The sequence below is a fragment of the Metopolophium dirhodum genome, chromosome 2, assembly GCF_019925205.1.
Source record: "Metopolophium dirhodum isolate CAU chromosome 2, ASM1992520v1, whole genome shotgun sequence".
NCBI lineage: Eukaryota > Metazoa > Arthropoda > Insecta > Hemiptera > Aphididae > Metopolophium > Metopolophium dirhodum.
Window position 1 is genome coordinate 31,855,907 of NC_083561.1, and position 17,003 is coordinate 31,872,909.

The 17,003-nt window shown below is 31.7% G+C and overlaps 2 protein-coding genes across 2 annotated transcripts; both read left to right on the plus strand.

The window, feature by feature from the left end:
* The first annotated feature begins 7,764 nt into the window (after positions 1-7,764).
* LOC132939011 (zinc finger protein 746-like) lies at positions 7,765-9,044 on the plus strand. The gene is made up of 2 exons (XM_061006010.1): positions 7,765-8,480; positions 8,566-9,044. Exons 1-2 carry the CDS (start codon positions 8,324-8,326, stop codon positions 8,775-8,777), a joined length of 369 nt encoding a protein of 122 aa, XP_060861993.1. The 5' UTR covers positions 7,765-8,323; the 3' UTR covers positions 8,778-9,044.
* LOC132939010 (uncharacterized) lies at positions 8,649-13,604 on the plus strand. Its single transcript, XM_061006009.1, has 9 exons — positions 8,649-8,772; positions 11,085-11,670; positions 11,736-11,846; positions 11,913-12,223; positions 12,286-12,418; positions 12,472-12,648; positions 12,709-12,813; positions 12,877-13,372; positions 13,435-13,604. Exons 2-9 carry the CDS (start codon positions 11,184-11,186, stop codon positions 13,553-13,555), a joined length of 1,941 nt encoding a protein of 646 aa, XP_060861992.1. The 5' UTR covers positions 8,649-8,772; positions 11,085-11,183; the 3' UTR covers positions 13,556-13,604.
* The last annotated feature ends 3,399 nt before the right edge of the window (positions 13,605-17,003 follow it).

The window sequence follows — 17,003 nt, forward strand, 5'->3', positions numbered from 1 at the left end:
ACGAATATTAAACATAACCTCTAACATGAGTGGAAAAGTAATAATAATAATAATAATGATAAAAGTAATAGTAATAATAATAGTGATAATAGTAATAATGATAATAGTAATAATGTCACACTACATAAGTATAATCGGGAACTGTTATTAATTAGTTTTAATAAACTAAAATATAATTTCACTGAAAAACCCTAAAGTATAAAACAATTGTACTTAATATGCACTTAATATGGGTGCAACAGAAATGTAGTAAATATTAGGTATAATAAAAAAGATGGTATTATTTATTTTTGAATGAAATTTACTAAAATATAAAAATGTACAAATGTTGTAAGCTATCAACCCCCATTAATTGATCATTATCTCTAAATATGAAAATTAATATTTTTCTAAAATAAACTATAGTTTATTGCTATAACTTGTCATTTTTAAAATTATTATTACATTCATATTTTTTCACATCTATTTAAAAGTCTTATAAAAAATGTATGTTACATACATTTTGTGTTTATATATTAAACTATAAATAATACCTTTTAAAAATGTTGTCTTAATTCATGGGCGTCCATTAGTGGTGGAGGGTGGCAAGACGTGACAATTGACTCTCCAACTAAAAAGTTAAATGAATTTATAATTTAATATATTTTTAGCATGAAAGCATGAACTTGTACAAGAATAGTTTCATTCAGGATGTAAATATTAATTTTCAAATAAAAAAAATAAATTCTTTAAAGCAGTTCTTATTTACCGTTACAAAATAATAAATTTGATTACATTGTTTGATTTGCTATTTATTTGTTTTTTTACTATACTTATTAAACATTTCAATGCATTTTGTTATATATTATAAAAAACTACAATTAATATTAATTACTAAACATTAGCGTAAATACATAATAGTATATTATTTACATTTTTATGTTGATGTAACATTAAACTTTTAATTAGTTTACATTTTGAATTTTTTTTTATTATTTTGGCCTACCTCCCTAAAATTTTACTTATGGGCGTTCTTGTTTTAATGTCATTTAGGAATTCATAAAATATATTGACATTATTTCTAATGTTTATGAAAATACTTCTACCAATGTTCTTTTAGTATCTTTGATGCTAATGCTCTATTTTGTCGGTTTCCGTTCCTTTTTTTTTTTTTACAACATTCCTCAGGATTTTAATACCTAGTTTCTATTAAGTGGTCACAAAAAATGTTTGAAGGTACCCTTTTTTGAATTTTGATGTTGATAATATAATCAGTGGCGTATTTACGGGAGTGCATGACGGTGCACTTGCACCCCCTGGTATTATGTAGCAGGTGCAAAGATATGCTTTTGCACCTGCAGATTCTGAACTTTATACCTATGAAATAACAATACTATTTCATTGATTTGTCAAACTTTTTATAAAAGATTACATAACTGAACAAATAATAAAATATTGTTATAACTTATAATATAATAAAATTATGTTGTTATTACTAATTCGTTATAACCAATAGCCGTGTCACTATCATAGATTATAGATTAAATTTACTAAAAGAAAATTTTTCATTTCATATAAATATCACATTTTATAACATTGATGTGTTATTTTTTTTGTGTGTTTTTCATCATCTTTGGGACAGTAAAAATGCTTTAATTTTCTTCAACAGCATCTTTTCTAGTAGGAAAGTAAATTTAGTTGGTAATTTTTTTTTTTGAGAGGGGGAAGGGGGGTCAAAAGTAAAAAATGCCCAATAATTTTCAAAAACGTAAGGAATAACAAATAAAAAATTAAGAAAAAACTGAAATATTTATGAAAAACCAGTTTTTGATAAAATTAATATTAAAACAAATATAAATGAAATTTTCATTTTCATTTTCATTTTCAGCAATTTCTATATGCACCATAACGTTTTCGTAATATTGCAACTCTTTTTGATTATAAATTACGAGTTGTATTAGTTTTTTTTTAAAACTTTTCGATACTAAATTTTTTGGTCGGTCCAAAATCTTGAAAATATAATAGAATGTTCATCATAAGTAAAGTTGTTGTTGGTGGAAATTTAAAAAAATATGTGAACGTAAATCCACAATAATTTTTATGAGCATCTGAAGTTAGACAAAATGACAAAAATTGGTAAGTTATTTCTAGTTAGAAATTCATAAACATTTTCTATTTATATGTAAACTTTGAAAATTTAATGAAAGATCTCCCTATGATTCCTACATTAAAAAAAAAGTTTACTGAAAAGTCAAATTCATTTTTTACAAACTTTTGAAGGTAGACATTGGATAATATTCACTTGTAAATTAACAAATTCTCATTTTGAAAACTATTGGGGATTTATAATTTTGATCTCCCGAATGCACCAAATATATTCACTTTCCCATCAAACAAAATACTGTTGAAGAAAATCGAAGCAGTTTTACTGCCCCACAAGGCGATGACACAAAAATTAAAAAAACACATCATTTTAAAATCAATACATTCATAGCATTCAGAATCTAAGATTACCTAGTGTACCTGAGCAAAGCGATTGGATTTAAATAAGACTTAATAATTTGTCTTTACAATAATTGGACCAATAAAAGATATGCTCCTGCTAAAATTTAATGGAATTACTCCAATGAATATAATATAATTGCTGTTTTTGTGTCTCTTTTTCAGACTACAAAAAACCATCAAACCAATACACTATTATTGTAACAAAGTAAACCTTAACACCGTGCATGGTTCTTGAACCCGAGATCCATAATTTCTTTTACTTGGTCAATTTTTCATTAAACCGTCTTTTCATCGTCTCCACTGTCACCAATAAGTTCTTTGTTTTCTTAATTTTCATTTTTCTCTGTCATAAATTTGCTCAAAAAGACCAAGCCTCTGGTCTGCACATAGTACTGACTTCTATCATAGAAGTCAGTACTATGTGCAGTCTATTATATTTTCTTCGATCTTGAAACAGTGATGTATATTTCCACAACAAAACCAGGACCATTGTACTTTATTTAAAACTATATTACGACTTTCAGTCCAAAATATGTCCGTTTGTATAGTTCATCATACATTAATAAATAATAAAAAAAAAATTATAAAAATATAATTTACAAACAATGTGAATTATTAACTATATAACTTAATAAATAATGGGACTGTCAAATGCGTTGGGTCAACTGGATATAGGAAAATAATTTATTCTAACAATGTAATAGGTAGGTACCTAGGTATTTACAATTGGAATTTATTAAGCTATAAAGGTTGACATTTTATCAAGCTATGGGTAGGTACATTAAATTACTATCTGATATGGTGGTATCAATATATAGCATTCAACACCAAAGTTATTTAATCGGTAGATCACGTCATACAATACTAGAACCTACCAAAAAAAATATTAAAAGATTAAAGTAAGTAAGATAAATAACTATAAGTATACTGTCACTCTGAATTGTTCTTACATTATTGTGCTTACATAGTTACATAATATATATAACCCAAAGTACATTACACCATTCTGCAGAAATTTGACAAATAGGATGGAAATATAAATGAAAAACATAATAATAATGCATTCTCAAACTAAACTAGACTGATCTGTAGTATAAATTAAATATCTTATTAAACTGCATTAGGTACCTTTGCAATACTTACTGTTTTAAGACCGTTTAATATTAAAATCAGGAGAGCGTACAATCGCCCAACTTAATATAAAATGCAGAGATTTGCATAATCTTACTCATCTGCAGAGCTACCAACTAGAGAGATTACTAACATTCAGTTTGTATGATATAGGTACTTACGGTGTATGTTTTCTCTTAAGATTTTAATAATGATATTTAAACACAATAAATTAGTCTAAGAATGAAAAAATCACTATACATACTAGGTATTGTCAATAATTCATTTTTTTTTTTTTTTTTTAGTTCTTTTTGTCTTCCAAAGTTCCAACCGCTATATTCTTTTTAGCTATATTAGTCAAATATTCTTTATGTTTTCTTTAGTTACGGTCATCTGCACACTACTATTTACTGCTACTTACTATATTCATGGCCATGGTAAATTGTGCTGAAAAATAATTTTAAATATATCTACATAAATAGGTACATAATAATATTATAGAAATTATTTTAATTTATTTTTACAATTTATTTACAATATCTAATTATATTTAACACATAATTTTAAAATAATTCTGTCCATCAGTGGTTATTTTCTTTTTCTTTTTCTTTTATGTTCTATAATTATAATGGCTGTACCCATTTTTACAAAACATGCATAGTTTATACTTAATTATTTACAGAAGATAACTCAGACATAATAAAGCTGGTTAACAATATTTACAAATAGGAATCCATTCTAACAGAGAATGGTTACAACTTACAATGAGTGCATTTATAAACTTATGTATAGAATAATACTAGCCTAAAAATAAACATTTAATATATCACACACGTACTTAACTTGCCTAACCCTGACACCGAACATATTAATTAATATTTATTTATTTTACACAGTGGACCAATTTACATTACAACATTAGTTTGTAATTACATACATAACACATTTTTTTGATTTTAGGTAGCATTAATTTCTTATCTATCATTTTTATTTGGTGGGCTGAACACCCCTACACATCCGTCGAGACAGTTTCGAGTAATAATGACAATATATTATATGTAAAAATTGTGAACTATAGAAGGGTGTTGGTGCTTCGCCCCCGTGAGCCGTGGGTCTGTTTTACATACATTTGTTCAGGCCTCCCCCCCAAAAAAAACTTTTAAGTTTGCTTATAATAATATATTTTAATAAATTATAGGTTGTTGTTGATTTTCACATAGGTATTATTGTATGTTTGTCTGCACTTAGTCTTGAGAAAGATGTTTCTCATTACTGTCAGTTTCAAAATCAATGACATTTCTCTGTGATGAAGTAAAGTGTTATGTAAATTAAACAAAATGTGAAACTGGTCACTACGTAAAGCATATTTGAACTCTATCCTTAGCATTTTAACCCACCTATCAAATAGAGATCGGCCGAAGAGATGCAATTTGGTCTGTGTTATATTATTATTTATTTGTTTAATTAAATAAGTACCTACCTATCAATTGTAATTTCTTTATATTTATTTTATATTCAATTAATTAATGTACTATACTGTAGGTGCCTTTATGCATTTTATTGGTCAGGTCAGGTTCTTTATATAAAATAAATTAGTCCTGTCTGGGATATTATTTTTATAACTGATTAGAAAATAATATTTGCACGTTTGATGCTATTTGGTATTAATATGTCAGGACGGGGATGACTCCCAGTAACTACTAACTATACATACACAAAGATGTTTTGATGACATAAATACACTGCAGATTTTTTAGATTTTGAGTGGAACGATGGATGTGTTGATTTTACAATGATGTGTGTTTTGACAGTAACTTTTCTGATAGGAAAGTGAATCTAGTTAGTACTTTGGGGGGTCAAAAATGAAAATTTCCCAGTAGAAACAAAAGAAAAATTAAGGAAAAACGGGAATTTTTAAGCAAAATATGTTTTTGAGAAAATCGATTTTGGTTTTTGGTTTTTGGTTTTTGGTTTTTGGTGTAACTCACTCTAAAACAAATGACCGTAGGGATATGAAACCACTAGTGTTTATAGGAAATGTTTCCATATTTATTTGACGAGGTCCACACTCTATTAAATAAAGTCTTAATTTTTCATCGATAGAGGGCCATTTATTAGGGTCATCAAAATCAAGAGACTTAAAATTGGTGTACTTTTCATCATCATTGCAAGATTTTTTATTTTCAATATTTTCTTCACTTATAGTACTTATAGCAATATCTTTCTTGTTTTCATTTTCAGAGTCAAAATCAGCTTTTCTGCAGTTTATATCATGTATATCTTTAATATTTAAATTGGCACTATTCTTTTCAGTTATATTAATCTCTTCTTTACTTTCATTGTCATGTTCTTTTTTTTTATTGTCAACTTCGCCCATACTTAGATCTTCAATATTTTTATTTCCACTATTTTCTTCACTGTCATCAGTATCATTATCATTAATAACATTTTCTTGACTATTTTGTTGACAAAATTTCAGTAAACTACCTTTTTGTTTAACTAAATCTTTCTCCCGTGCTAGTCTTTTCTTTAAATATTGCGAACCTGATAATTGTTTACGCTTTTTTATGTCATCGGCCATAATATCTGAATAAATAATTAATTAATTAATATTATTTTATTTTTTAATTATTTAACATAAACTCCATACAACAACGGACAAGAAAAACTAATTATATAACAGTATTACATAGTTAATTAACCACTAGTTAACAAAAAGTCTATTATTTGGTCTTTTTGCATTTTTAAAATAATTACAAATACAATAAATATCAGATAGAAGATGTTATGCCTGTAGTAAACGTGTTCTAATTTATTAAATAAATAAAAATACATTCAATTATGAAGAAGACTAAGAACGACGCGCGATACAGCAATATTATTTACTGTCGTGAACCCAGTTTCAATAGCGTCTATAATACGCAGCTTATTCTCCCTGGCCCCCTCCGGCCATCCGTCAAACCATAACCTAACCACGAGCCTAACCATTTTACATAATATTATGATTGAACTGTCGGGCAGTTTCACTATAACGGCGACCGTATACTATTGAACCATTTAGGTACCAATAATGATTAACAGTAAATTAAAAATATATTATATTTATATTACTTACCTATTGTGTAATGAAGTCTTGATAGATGTATATGTCTTGATTTATAAAAAAATTATATTGTTGAGCTCAATAAAGAATGTACCTACACTACACTACACTGTACAGCGAGAGTGAATGACACACAACAGTCACCAATTGCAAAAACGCTAATAGAATTATTATCGATTAAATTGTAATGGCACAACATGCTTTGAGACGTTATCGCAATTCAGGGAAAAATTATCTATATTATTTTTATTGAATATTGTTTTGGAGTTAATATATGTAGATATATATAGATATGTAGATATATATATATACAATATGTTTGTATATTGTACTTTGAAATTTGTTAAAATCTAAAATAAACGTGAAAAATAAGATATTTAAATTTTCTTATATGCCGTCTCTATATAGTTATAAATTTTGCCGCCGTAGGCTTGTGCCTACGTCGCCTACGCCTATAACCGACCCTGATGCTACTACCTAATACTAATAAGAGTAGTATATAATAGAGAGTTCAGACCGCTCGCCCCCTCGCCTTCTCGCCCTCCTCGCCCCCTCACCATCCTCGCCCCCCTCGCCCTCCGCACCCCCACGCCCTCCGCACCATCAGTTAATTAGTGATAATGATTATCCGTAACGTGTGCAGTGTATAAATCTTCTTATCAGTAATTAACTCCTACTATCAGCATCTGATGCAACTACCGTAACCTTATCAGTAATTAACTCCTCATTAGTGATAACGATTATCCGTAGCGTGTGCGGTGTATAAATCTCCTTATCAGTAATTAACTCCTACTATCAACGTTCAGTGTGAAATTAAAAATAAACATATATTATTATTAAATATCGTATGACGCATATATTTATTGTTATGACGGTGTAGATTTATTCAAATAGCCGAAAATCACGAAATAAACGCTTATTGATATAATTCAGAAATATCTACAGCGTAGCAACATTTAGTGTACGGCGTAGGTTTTTTTGAAAACGAACAAATAGCCGAAAATCACGAAATAAACGCTTATTGATATAATTCAGAAATATCTACAGCGTAGCAACATTTAGTGTACGGCGTAGGTTTTTTTGAAAACGAACAAATAGCCGAAAATCACGAAATAAACGCTTATTGATATAATTCAGAAATATCTACAGCGTAGCAACATTTAGTGTACGGCGTAGGTTTTTTTGAAAACGATCAAATAATCGTATATATCTATTGAATAGATGGCTATTATCCCTTTGTTATCGATACGACCTTGTCGTACACCAGCTGCAGCTGCCGCCGTTGTCAACGGCGTTCAGTGTGTCACAGTTTCTTGTACACGTTCTATGCGTTTGCTCCTTTCGTGTTTTTCAGCATTTATTATTTGCTCGACATTATTTAAAATATAATCAATTATTATTACTCTATGTTTAAAAGGCAACGGCGTTCAGTGTGTTCGTTCAGTGTGTCACAGTTACTTGTACACGTTCTATGTGTTTGCTCCGTTCATGTGTTTTTCAGCATTTATTATTTGTTTGACATTATTTAAAATATAATCAATTATTATCACTCTGTGTTTTAATTTTTACAAGTGTTTTAAACACTATATTATTTTTCATCTCGTTTTTATTTCAAACGTTTTAAATATGTTCAACTGCGATCAGTGTCCGTCGGTGTTCGCACGTAAAGACGGTTTGGTTAGACATGGCAAAATTCATGCGGGCATACGTTTTCCGTGTACCGTATGTACATCGACATTCAACGATAAGTCGCATCTTAAAAGGCATATGAAAAATATTCATGGTATGTTATAATTTTTTTATTCAATATTAATTTATTGTTATTTTTTTTTATTCAATATTAATTTATTGTTATTATTTTTCCCAAGGTATCGTCAACGTTCCGGCTCACCTCAGACCAATGTCTGCTGCACCGATCATTACACAACCGGTAGAGCAAAGAATCGTTCAGGTTGCTCCAGCTCAAGTTCAGATTGCACCCCAAATATTTGTTCCTGATGTCCCGGCCGGTGGCTCGAACATGTTAACCGAAGACGAAATGTGTATGGAAGCCATGGACGAATTTGAGGATACAGGTTAGTTTTATTTATAAGAATTAGATTTTTAAAAGACCCACTGATTTTAACGGATCATTTTTTAAAAAAGATATACCGACAAGTATTATTGCTCGATCAATCAGATTTTTAAAAATAAATATCGTAAAATAGATTTTTAAAATTCAGAAAATTATCGTACAACACTTAATCAATTACTTAGATTTATTATAAATTTTAAATATAAATTCTATATTTTTATTTTAAACTTATCAAGTGGTCTGTGAAGCGATCAATGGTATAATAGTTGGAGTATTCCGGCATTGTATCGATCAATTCACTCGTCGCATCCTATGGGGTAATAGTTGGAGTATTCCGGCATTGCACCGGTAGTCAGATCGTTTGGTAGATTTAATTTTTTCAACAGATTTTTAAAATTCAGAAGATTATCGTACAACACTTAATCAATTACTTAGATTTACTATAAATTTTAAATATAAATTCTATATTTTTATTTTAAACTTATCAAGTGGTCTGTGAAGCGATCAATGGTATAATAGTTGGAGTATTCCGGCATTGTATCGATCAATTCACTCGTCGCATCCTATGGGGTAATAGTTGGAGTATTCCGGCATTGCACCGGTTGTCAGATCGTTTGGTAGATTTAATTTTTTCAACGCGATTTTTATTATATATCAACATTTTTATAACTTTGTAATTATATCAGTAGATTTTTTTTCTATTTTTTAAGATTCGTGAGGTTAATTAGATTTCTAATAGATACGGTATTAATTTTATTAGATATTAATATTAGGTTTCTTTTTATTTTTAAAGATTCTTACACCGTTACCGTCAACGGTAAACGCGTTTCTACGGCCAATACCGCCTCGGCTGCTAACGTTAAAAGGGTTAGGTTGAATCTCGTTAAGGCTCCAGGGTTTGTAGAAATTTTGTCGTCCGCAAATAGAAAAATAGTTTGGTACTATGCTAAAAATATCGGCAATACAACGATTTATTCCGACTTTATCCGACCCCTCATGCCTGAACTAGTCATTTTATTAAAGACCTCCGTACAAAAACATACTATTAAATTCAACCTGAAGCTCGAAGCTACGTACAACCGGCCCAACGTCCCCAATTCGTCGGAGAACCGGGCATTTAAAACAGTGGCGACAGAAATTTACCCTGACAGCGATATAAGAACTATTGTAGAGATAGCGTATATGGAGTTGGTTCAGGAGAAAGATGATTATATCGGGAGGGGTAGTGGATTTACACTGGAGTCGATCGATGGGCTGTTGTTGGCCGTGTATAAATATGCACCGATGGGCGGCTCGTCGTATATTAAACTACCGGAATATATAGATAGAAAACGGGGGACCATCAACCCACAAAACACGGATCAGGAGTGCTTCAAGTGGGCGATTTTGGCGAGGCTTGTATCCGAAAATTTATCTGATAGATATAAATATTGTGTCGGAGAAAATTATAAAAAGCATGAGAAAAATTATAATTTTAACAGTATATCGTTCCCGACACCACTATCAGACATCGCCAAATTTGAAAAAAATAATAATAACGTCTCTATAAATGTATACGGCCTCGACAAAAAATTCCAGGCACCCCGTAAGTACCCAACGTACGAAGTGTATCCGTTACGTGTGGTCGACGAAGAAAAAAAGGATCATTTCGACCTGTTGTTGGTGACGGACGGCGAAAATAACTCGCACTATGTTTACATTTCGAATTTTTCACGGCTCATACGTGCGCAGAAAACGAGACACAATGGCAGTGTCACAAGGGCGTGGAAAAACACGGTTAGGCACCCGTTTGTCATTTACGCGGATTTCGAGGCGATCTTGACGAAGGCGGAGGAGAAAAAAGGGGGGAACACAACAATTATTCAAAATCATGAGCCGATGAGTTGTACATTTTTTGTGAAGGCGAGCGATGACGTACCGGCGGAATTATTGGTTCAACACGAGATACCGGCGGGGCCGGTAAAACATAGAGGGAGCGAAAACAGGACGGACGTGGCGAGACATTTTGTGGAGACGATAGTTGATGTGGCCCGGAAAATTGAAAGTATGATGAAGACGAATATACCTATAACCATTACTGAGGACGAAGAAAAAACACATAAAGAGTGTAATGCGTGTAACTTATGCAAATGCATATTAGCCGGGGGCGGTAAGGTTAGGGATCATGATCATTTAACGGGTAAATTTAGGCAGACCTTGTGCTCTAGGTGTAACTTAGAGTTACAACAGCCTAAATTTGTCCCTGTCTTTTTTCATAATCTCTCAAACTACGACTCACACTTCATAATCACTGAACTTGGGTATGATACACAGGCGATCAACGTTATACCGAACAGTGAGGAGAAATTTATATCTTTCTCGAAATATATAAGTAGTACCTTCACTGTTCGGTTTATCGACACGTTCCGGTTCATGGCGTCGAGTCTGTCGTCCCTGGCCGAAAATTTAGTTACACCCGAACATGAGAACTTCCGTGAGACAGCCAAACATTTTGTCGCCGGAGATATGCCGCTTGTGACTCGTAAGGGGGTGTACCCGTACGAGTACACGGATAGTTGGGAGCGGCTGGAGGAGACGAGGTTACCGAGGAAGAGAGAATTTTATAGTACGTTGACAGAGACCGGGATTAAGGAGGAAGACTTTGAGCACGCGAAGTTGGTTTGGGACCACTTTGGCTGTACGACGTTGGGCGAGTATTCAGACCTGTATATCAAAATCGATGTATTGCTGTTGGCTGATGTGTTCGAAAACTTCCGCGACGTGTGCATGAGGGCATACAACCTGGACGCCGCCCATTATTTCACCGCCCCTGGACTTAGTTTCGATGCGATGCTTAAGTTCACGGGGCAAAAGCTGCAGTTGCTGGACGATTACGACATGTTGTTGATGTTCGAGAATGGTTAGTATATTATTTTTAAATGTGTATATAATATATAATAATATTAATCTTATTTATTTTTATAGGTATACGTGGTGGATTGGTTCAAGCGAGCAAACGATATGCGAAGGCGAATAATGCAAAGACCCCGGGGTATGATGAGACAAAAGAGAAATCGTGGATAGTGTATCAGGACTGTCAGTATATTTTTTCAAAACTTAATAATATTTTCATACTTATTAAGTTTTTTTTTTTTTTTATAGGTAACAACTTGTACGGGTGGGCAATGTCCCAGTACATGCCGTACGGTGGGTTCAACTGGGTCGAACCTACATTAAACGGACTTGATGATTTGAACGACACATCACCCATAGGGCGAGTGTATGAGGTGGATGTAACATACCCACAAAAATTACATGATAAGCATAACGACCTGCCTTTCCTGCCGCAAAACAGCGTGCCTCGAGGGTCGAAGGTGAGGAAGTTGATGGCGACATTTGAGAAAAAGGAGAATTACATCATACATTATAGGAACCTACAGCAGGCCATTAAGAATGGTTTGATAGTTGAAAAAGTAAATATTTATATTTTATAAGATTTTAAGCAGATTTTTAACATTTCTCTTATTTTTTATAGGTACACAGAGTTATTCAGTTTAGCCAGTCGGATTGGTTGGCTAAATATATTAAGTTAAACACAGAGATGAGGAAGAAGGCTAAGAACGGTTTTGAGAAAGACTTTTTTAAGCTGATGAACAATGCTGTATTTGGTATGTTACTTTATACTATTTATTATATTTTTATTAATATTTTATTTTTACAGGTAAAACGATGCAATCGAAGAGGAAAGAGATGAAGATGGAGTTGGTGTCGTGTGAGAGGAGGTTGCAGAAACTGATTAACAAGTGTACATTCAAACACTGTACCAATTATAATGAAAACCTAAACGCTGTCGCTTTAGAGAATACAATTATTAGATTCGATAAACCTATATATATTGGTAAATATACTTTTTACCACTTTTATCATACATCTATTAACACATTTTATTATTTTTCAGGATTTGCAGTACTAGACATATCAAAAACAATGATGTATGACTATCATTACAATGTAATGAAGAAACACTATGGCCCTAGATTAACTCTTATGTATACTGACACAGGTAAATATAATTAAAATAATCTCATGTATATAATATATTAATTTAATATCATTCTTTTTCTAGATTCACTAGTGTATCACATTCAAACGGATGACTTCTACAAAGACTTGGCGGCTAACAGTAGCTTGTTGGATCGGATGGATACTGGCAACCTACCCAGTGACCATCCGTGCTATGTGATAGAAAGAAAGAAGTCCCCAGGATACTTTTCTGATGAAGTGGATGGTGATATAATTACTGAATTCTGTGGATTGAGAGCCAAGTCATATGCTTTCAATGTGTATGCCGGACCGGAGGAAAGAGTTGGTGGTGAAAAAATCAAAGCGAAGGGGATAAGAGGTCATGTGGTTAAAAACCACATGACTCTTGAAGATCATAGGAAGTGTTTGTTTGAAGAAGATGGATTGGAATTATATACAGAGAATGTGTCGATAAGATCATTCAACCACCAACTGATGACGATAAAAACAAAGAAATTAACGTATAACAGCTATGATGACAAGAGGGTGGTGCTAGAGGATAAAATACATACATTAGCATATGGACATTATAGTATAGAGTGAGTTAATACATTTATATATTTTTAAATTATTGTAATGATTTTACTTTTATATTTTATAGGGAAGATGAACCCGAGGATGAATGGCCTGAACTCGACTATGAGGTAGATGACAGAGGGCGACGATGGAGTAAACTGGATAAAGAGTTTATGAGGGAGCTTCTTTGTTACACAACTAAATAGTTTTATTTCAGAAACTTTACTTATTTTTTTGTTATATAGTTTTATTGTTTTGTTATATATTGATTATTGTAAATAACTTGTAAATATTAACCGATTAATTGTTATATAATGTAAATACTTGATAATAGATTATTGTGTAATTTGTAAATATTTTTGTAAAATATTAGATTAGTGTATAAATTTGTAGTATTAACACCTTTATAATGTATACTTTGTATGTAAATGTATAATTTTTATATTGTATAATTTGTAAATACTCTATACCGTATCAGTATGCTTTTGCTAGATATGTAAGATAGTTTACAATGTTTTCTTGTAATATTTTTTTTTCCTGTATAATTGTTTAAGCTATAACCATGTTTTTGCCAATATATTTAATTAAAAAATCTTATAAATGTATAAATAAAATAAAAAAACAATGTTAAAATATTATTATGTTTATTAAATAAAATGTATACAAAAATCTTTAAGAATTATTTATAAACCATTTCCTTATAGCAAATACTTTATAGAATGTACATTGTTTTGGATTAAATTCCATATGAAAAATACAGCAAGGTAAGGTTTCTTCATCGCATATTTGATCCAAACGTGGACATCCAAGGTCTTCGATGTTGATTATTGCAACTTGAGGTATAAATTCTGCGAGCATCTGTTTTTTCTGTTCGCCTTTGACATAAATGCAGGTGAATTTTAATGAGTTCAATATTCTACTTAATTCTTCATACTCAACATCACCATATTCTATAGTTAGTTTATGATAGTTATGTTCCAGCCACTTGTTAGTTTTTTCACTCTTGTTGTCTTGCATAGTTTTTGAATTTTTAAAAATCCAGTGTTGAGTTGCCCACGTTGCTGTGTCGACTATAGACATTTCTTTAATAAAATATTTATTTTTTGTTCCAAGAATGCAATGCATGTCTACGATAGCCGACGACATAATTACAGGTTTTATTAAATTATTGTAAATATTTATATCACTGACAGAGGACTACCGCACACAATGGGGTATACAGGTCGACTGAAATTATACTTCAATTTCTCATATATTTAACCAACTAATTAGTAAGTATATTAAATAAAATTAAGTTTTCTTAATTTTTTTGCCTTCAATGATCTCTAAACGTGAGTTTAAATCTGAAATATATGTTCCATGATTCGGTAATGAATTTTCATCAAATATTCCAGTTATACGATTTACTTCAGCTTTTAATTGAGCCACGTCAAGCCCCTGGATAGCGATTGCTGTACTAGTTTCAGCACAGTTATTAAATAGCTCCGACATACGATTTTCGCAATTTAATAAAGACTTATTACTTGTTTGTATATTATTTTCCAACAATTGTATCTTATCGTGTAGATTAACAATATTACTTTTCAAAGTATCAATTTCTTTCTGTTGGAGTTTCGTATCATTTAGTATCGTTTTGTTACTTGACTGAATATCTGAAATAATTCTCCTAGTGTCACTCACCTGAGAACTACCAAACACGTTCATAGTTATAAAACGACTGACACTATTTTTTAACATCACGTGTATTTATCCAACTATTATGTATATTATCGAATCCTAGCCACTTGACGTACATTTGATCGCCCTTTTTGCGAATAATTTTCTCGATTAAATATTCGTTTGGGAAATCGGTCTTGCTTATTTCCGAAGAATAAAAACAACCGGCAATAGGGTTACTCATATAATCTTGCAACTGATAAGTAGCGGGCAATGTTTTATTTATTTTGATAATCACGAATATTTCCGTAGACCAGTTTGGTAAATAACCTTTTGTAAATACGCCTTTCTGTGTGCTTATACGAACTTTATCACCGACTTTGAATTTAATTTTTTCATTATTAATTTTACGCTGTTTTATTACCACTGAGGCGGGGTCGGAATCTGCTTGTATTGGTGTCATTCCTATAGTCCTGTGTGGTGAATTATTGTATTCGTCGAGCAACTTTGGTAGAATTGAAACCCATTCGCGAGAGCCACGTGCAGTAAACTCCTTATACATTCTCCCTTTCAAAGTACGATTCATCCTTTCTGCGATGCTAGCCTTTAGAATACTGAAAGTTGAATATTTGTGTATGCCATACTTGCTCATCAAAGCGTCAAAAGTGGTGTTGTAAAATTCTTTTCCGTTATCAAGTTGTAAAAGTTTTGGTGAACGTTCGACTAATATTGTAGCCATCGCGCTAGTAACTTCTTTACCTGTCTTAGACTTTAACGGTTTCGCCCAAGAAAATTTCGTAAAACAGTCAATTACAACCAGGATGTATTTGTAACCACCATTTACTTTTGAATATGGTATCATTTCAACCAAGTCAGCTTGCCATAAATCATTTTTCCCATAGACGTTAACTCGACGCCTAGTGAAATTTCTCCTTGCTGGTTTATGAAGTTCGTTAGCGATTTCCCGTTTAGACATCTAGAACTCGCTTTATTAGACCGGCCTCACGTAATTCCTCGAAAATCGATATTATTTCGTTTGAAACGCCTGTATTACCAGCGGCCTTTGACGCTAGAAGTAGACGTAATCGATCGACCAACTCGTTTGGATTGTCCCAATACACTAAGTTATTTTTCTGCAATTTCATAGACAGTCCACTGCCCGAGGGAAATAATTTATTGATGATTGATGTATATTTAAAGCCACCCTTTTTTATTATTTTTCTTCCAATAGCTATATGTGCTGATGTCTGTGCCAATATAGATTTATACACATCTAAATCGTTATCGGTATAAACAAGCGGATTTTTCAAAAATAATAACTGAATAAGACCTGAGGTTAAGTTATAAACAGTACCGTCGTCAATAAGTATAGTGTTTTCGATGAATTTTACTTCTTTATCGCCTAATATAATATGGCCATTTGGAAGTTTTTTCGGACCGTATATTTTATCCAAGTCTGTAGACTGTAGCCAATTTTCAATTTCCTGTTGATAGTCGTCTGCAAATGAGTTTTTCGAGCTGACGTTAATATTTTCTTTTTTTAATCGAGGTTTATTCGATATTTTAGTTAATGGATCGATTATTGGTTTTAATGTCTGTGTCATTAGTTGTTGAACATTATCCGAGCCTGTTTTTAATGCGATATATTTACGTTTAATACTTTCCTTAGCTTTGACAAGCTCATCTAGAACAGTAGTTGCATCCGTCATGACTACGTTTTAAATGATAATATTTATTAATTGTATCGCCTTATATAAGCACATAAGTATCAAACCCAAAACGATAACGTCCGTTATCACGCCCACAATCTTTACAAATAACAACAAATGTAAACATCTCACGGTTCCAACATGTCATACAAAAATTTTTAAATTGTACATATGCCATGTCCCCTGAACAGTGCTCTTGATATACATGTTTTAAATTAGTTTCATCTTGTTTGAACAATACTATTAAATTTGCATTATCACGTATCAGCTGTTTAGGTACTTTTGAATA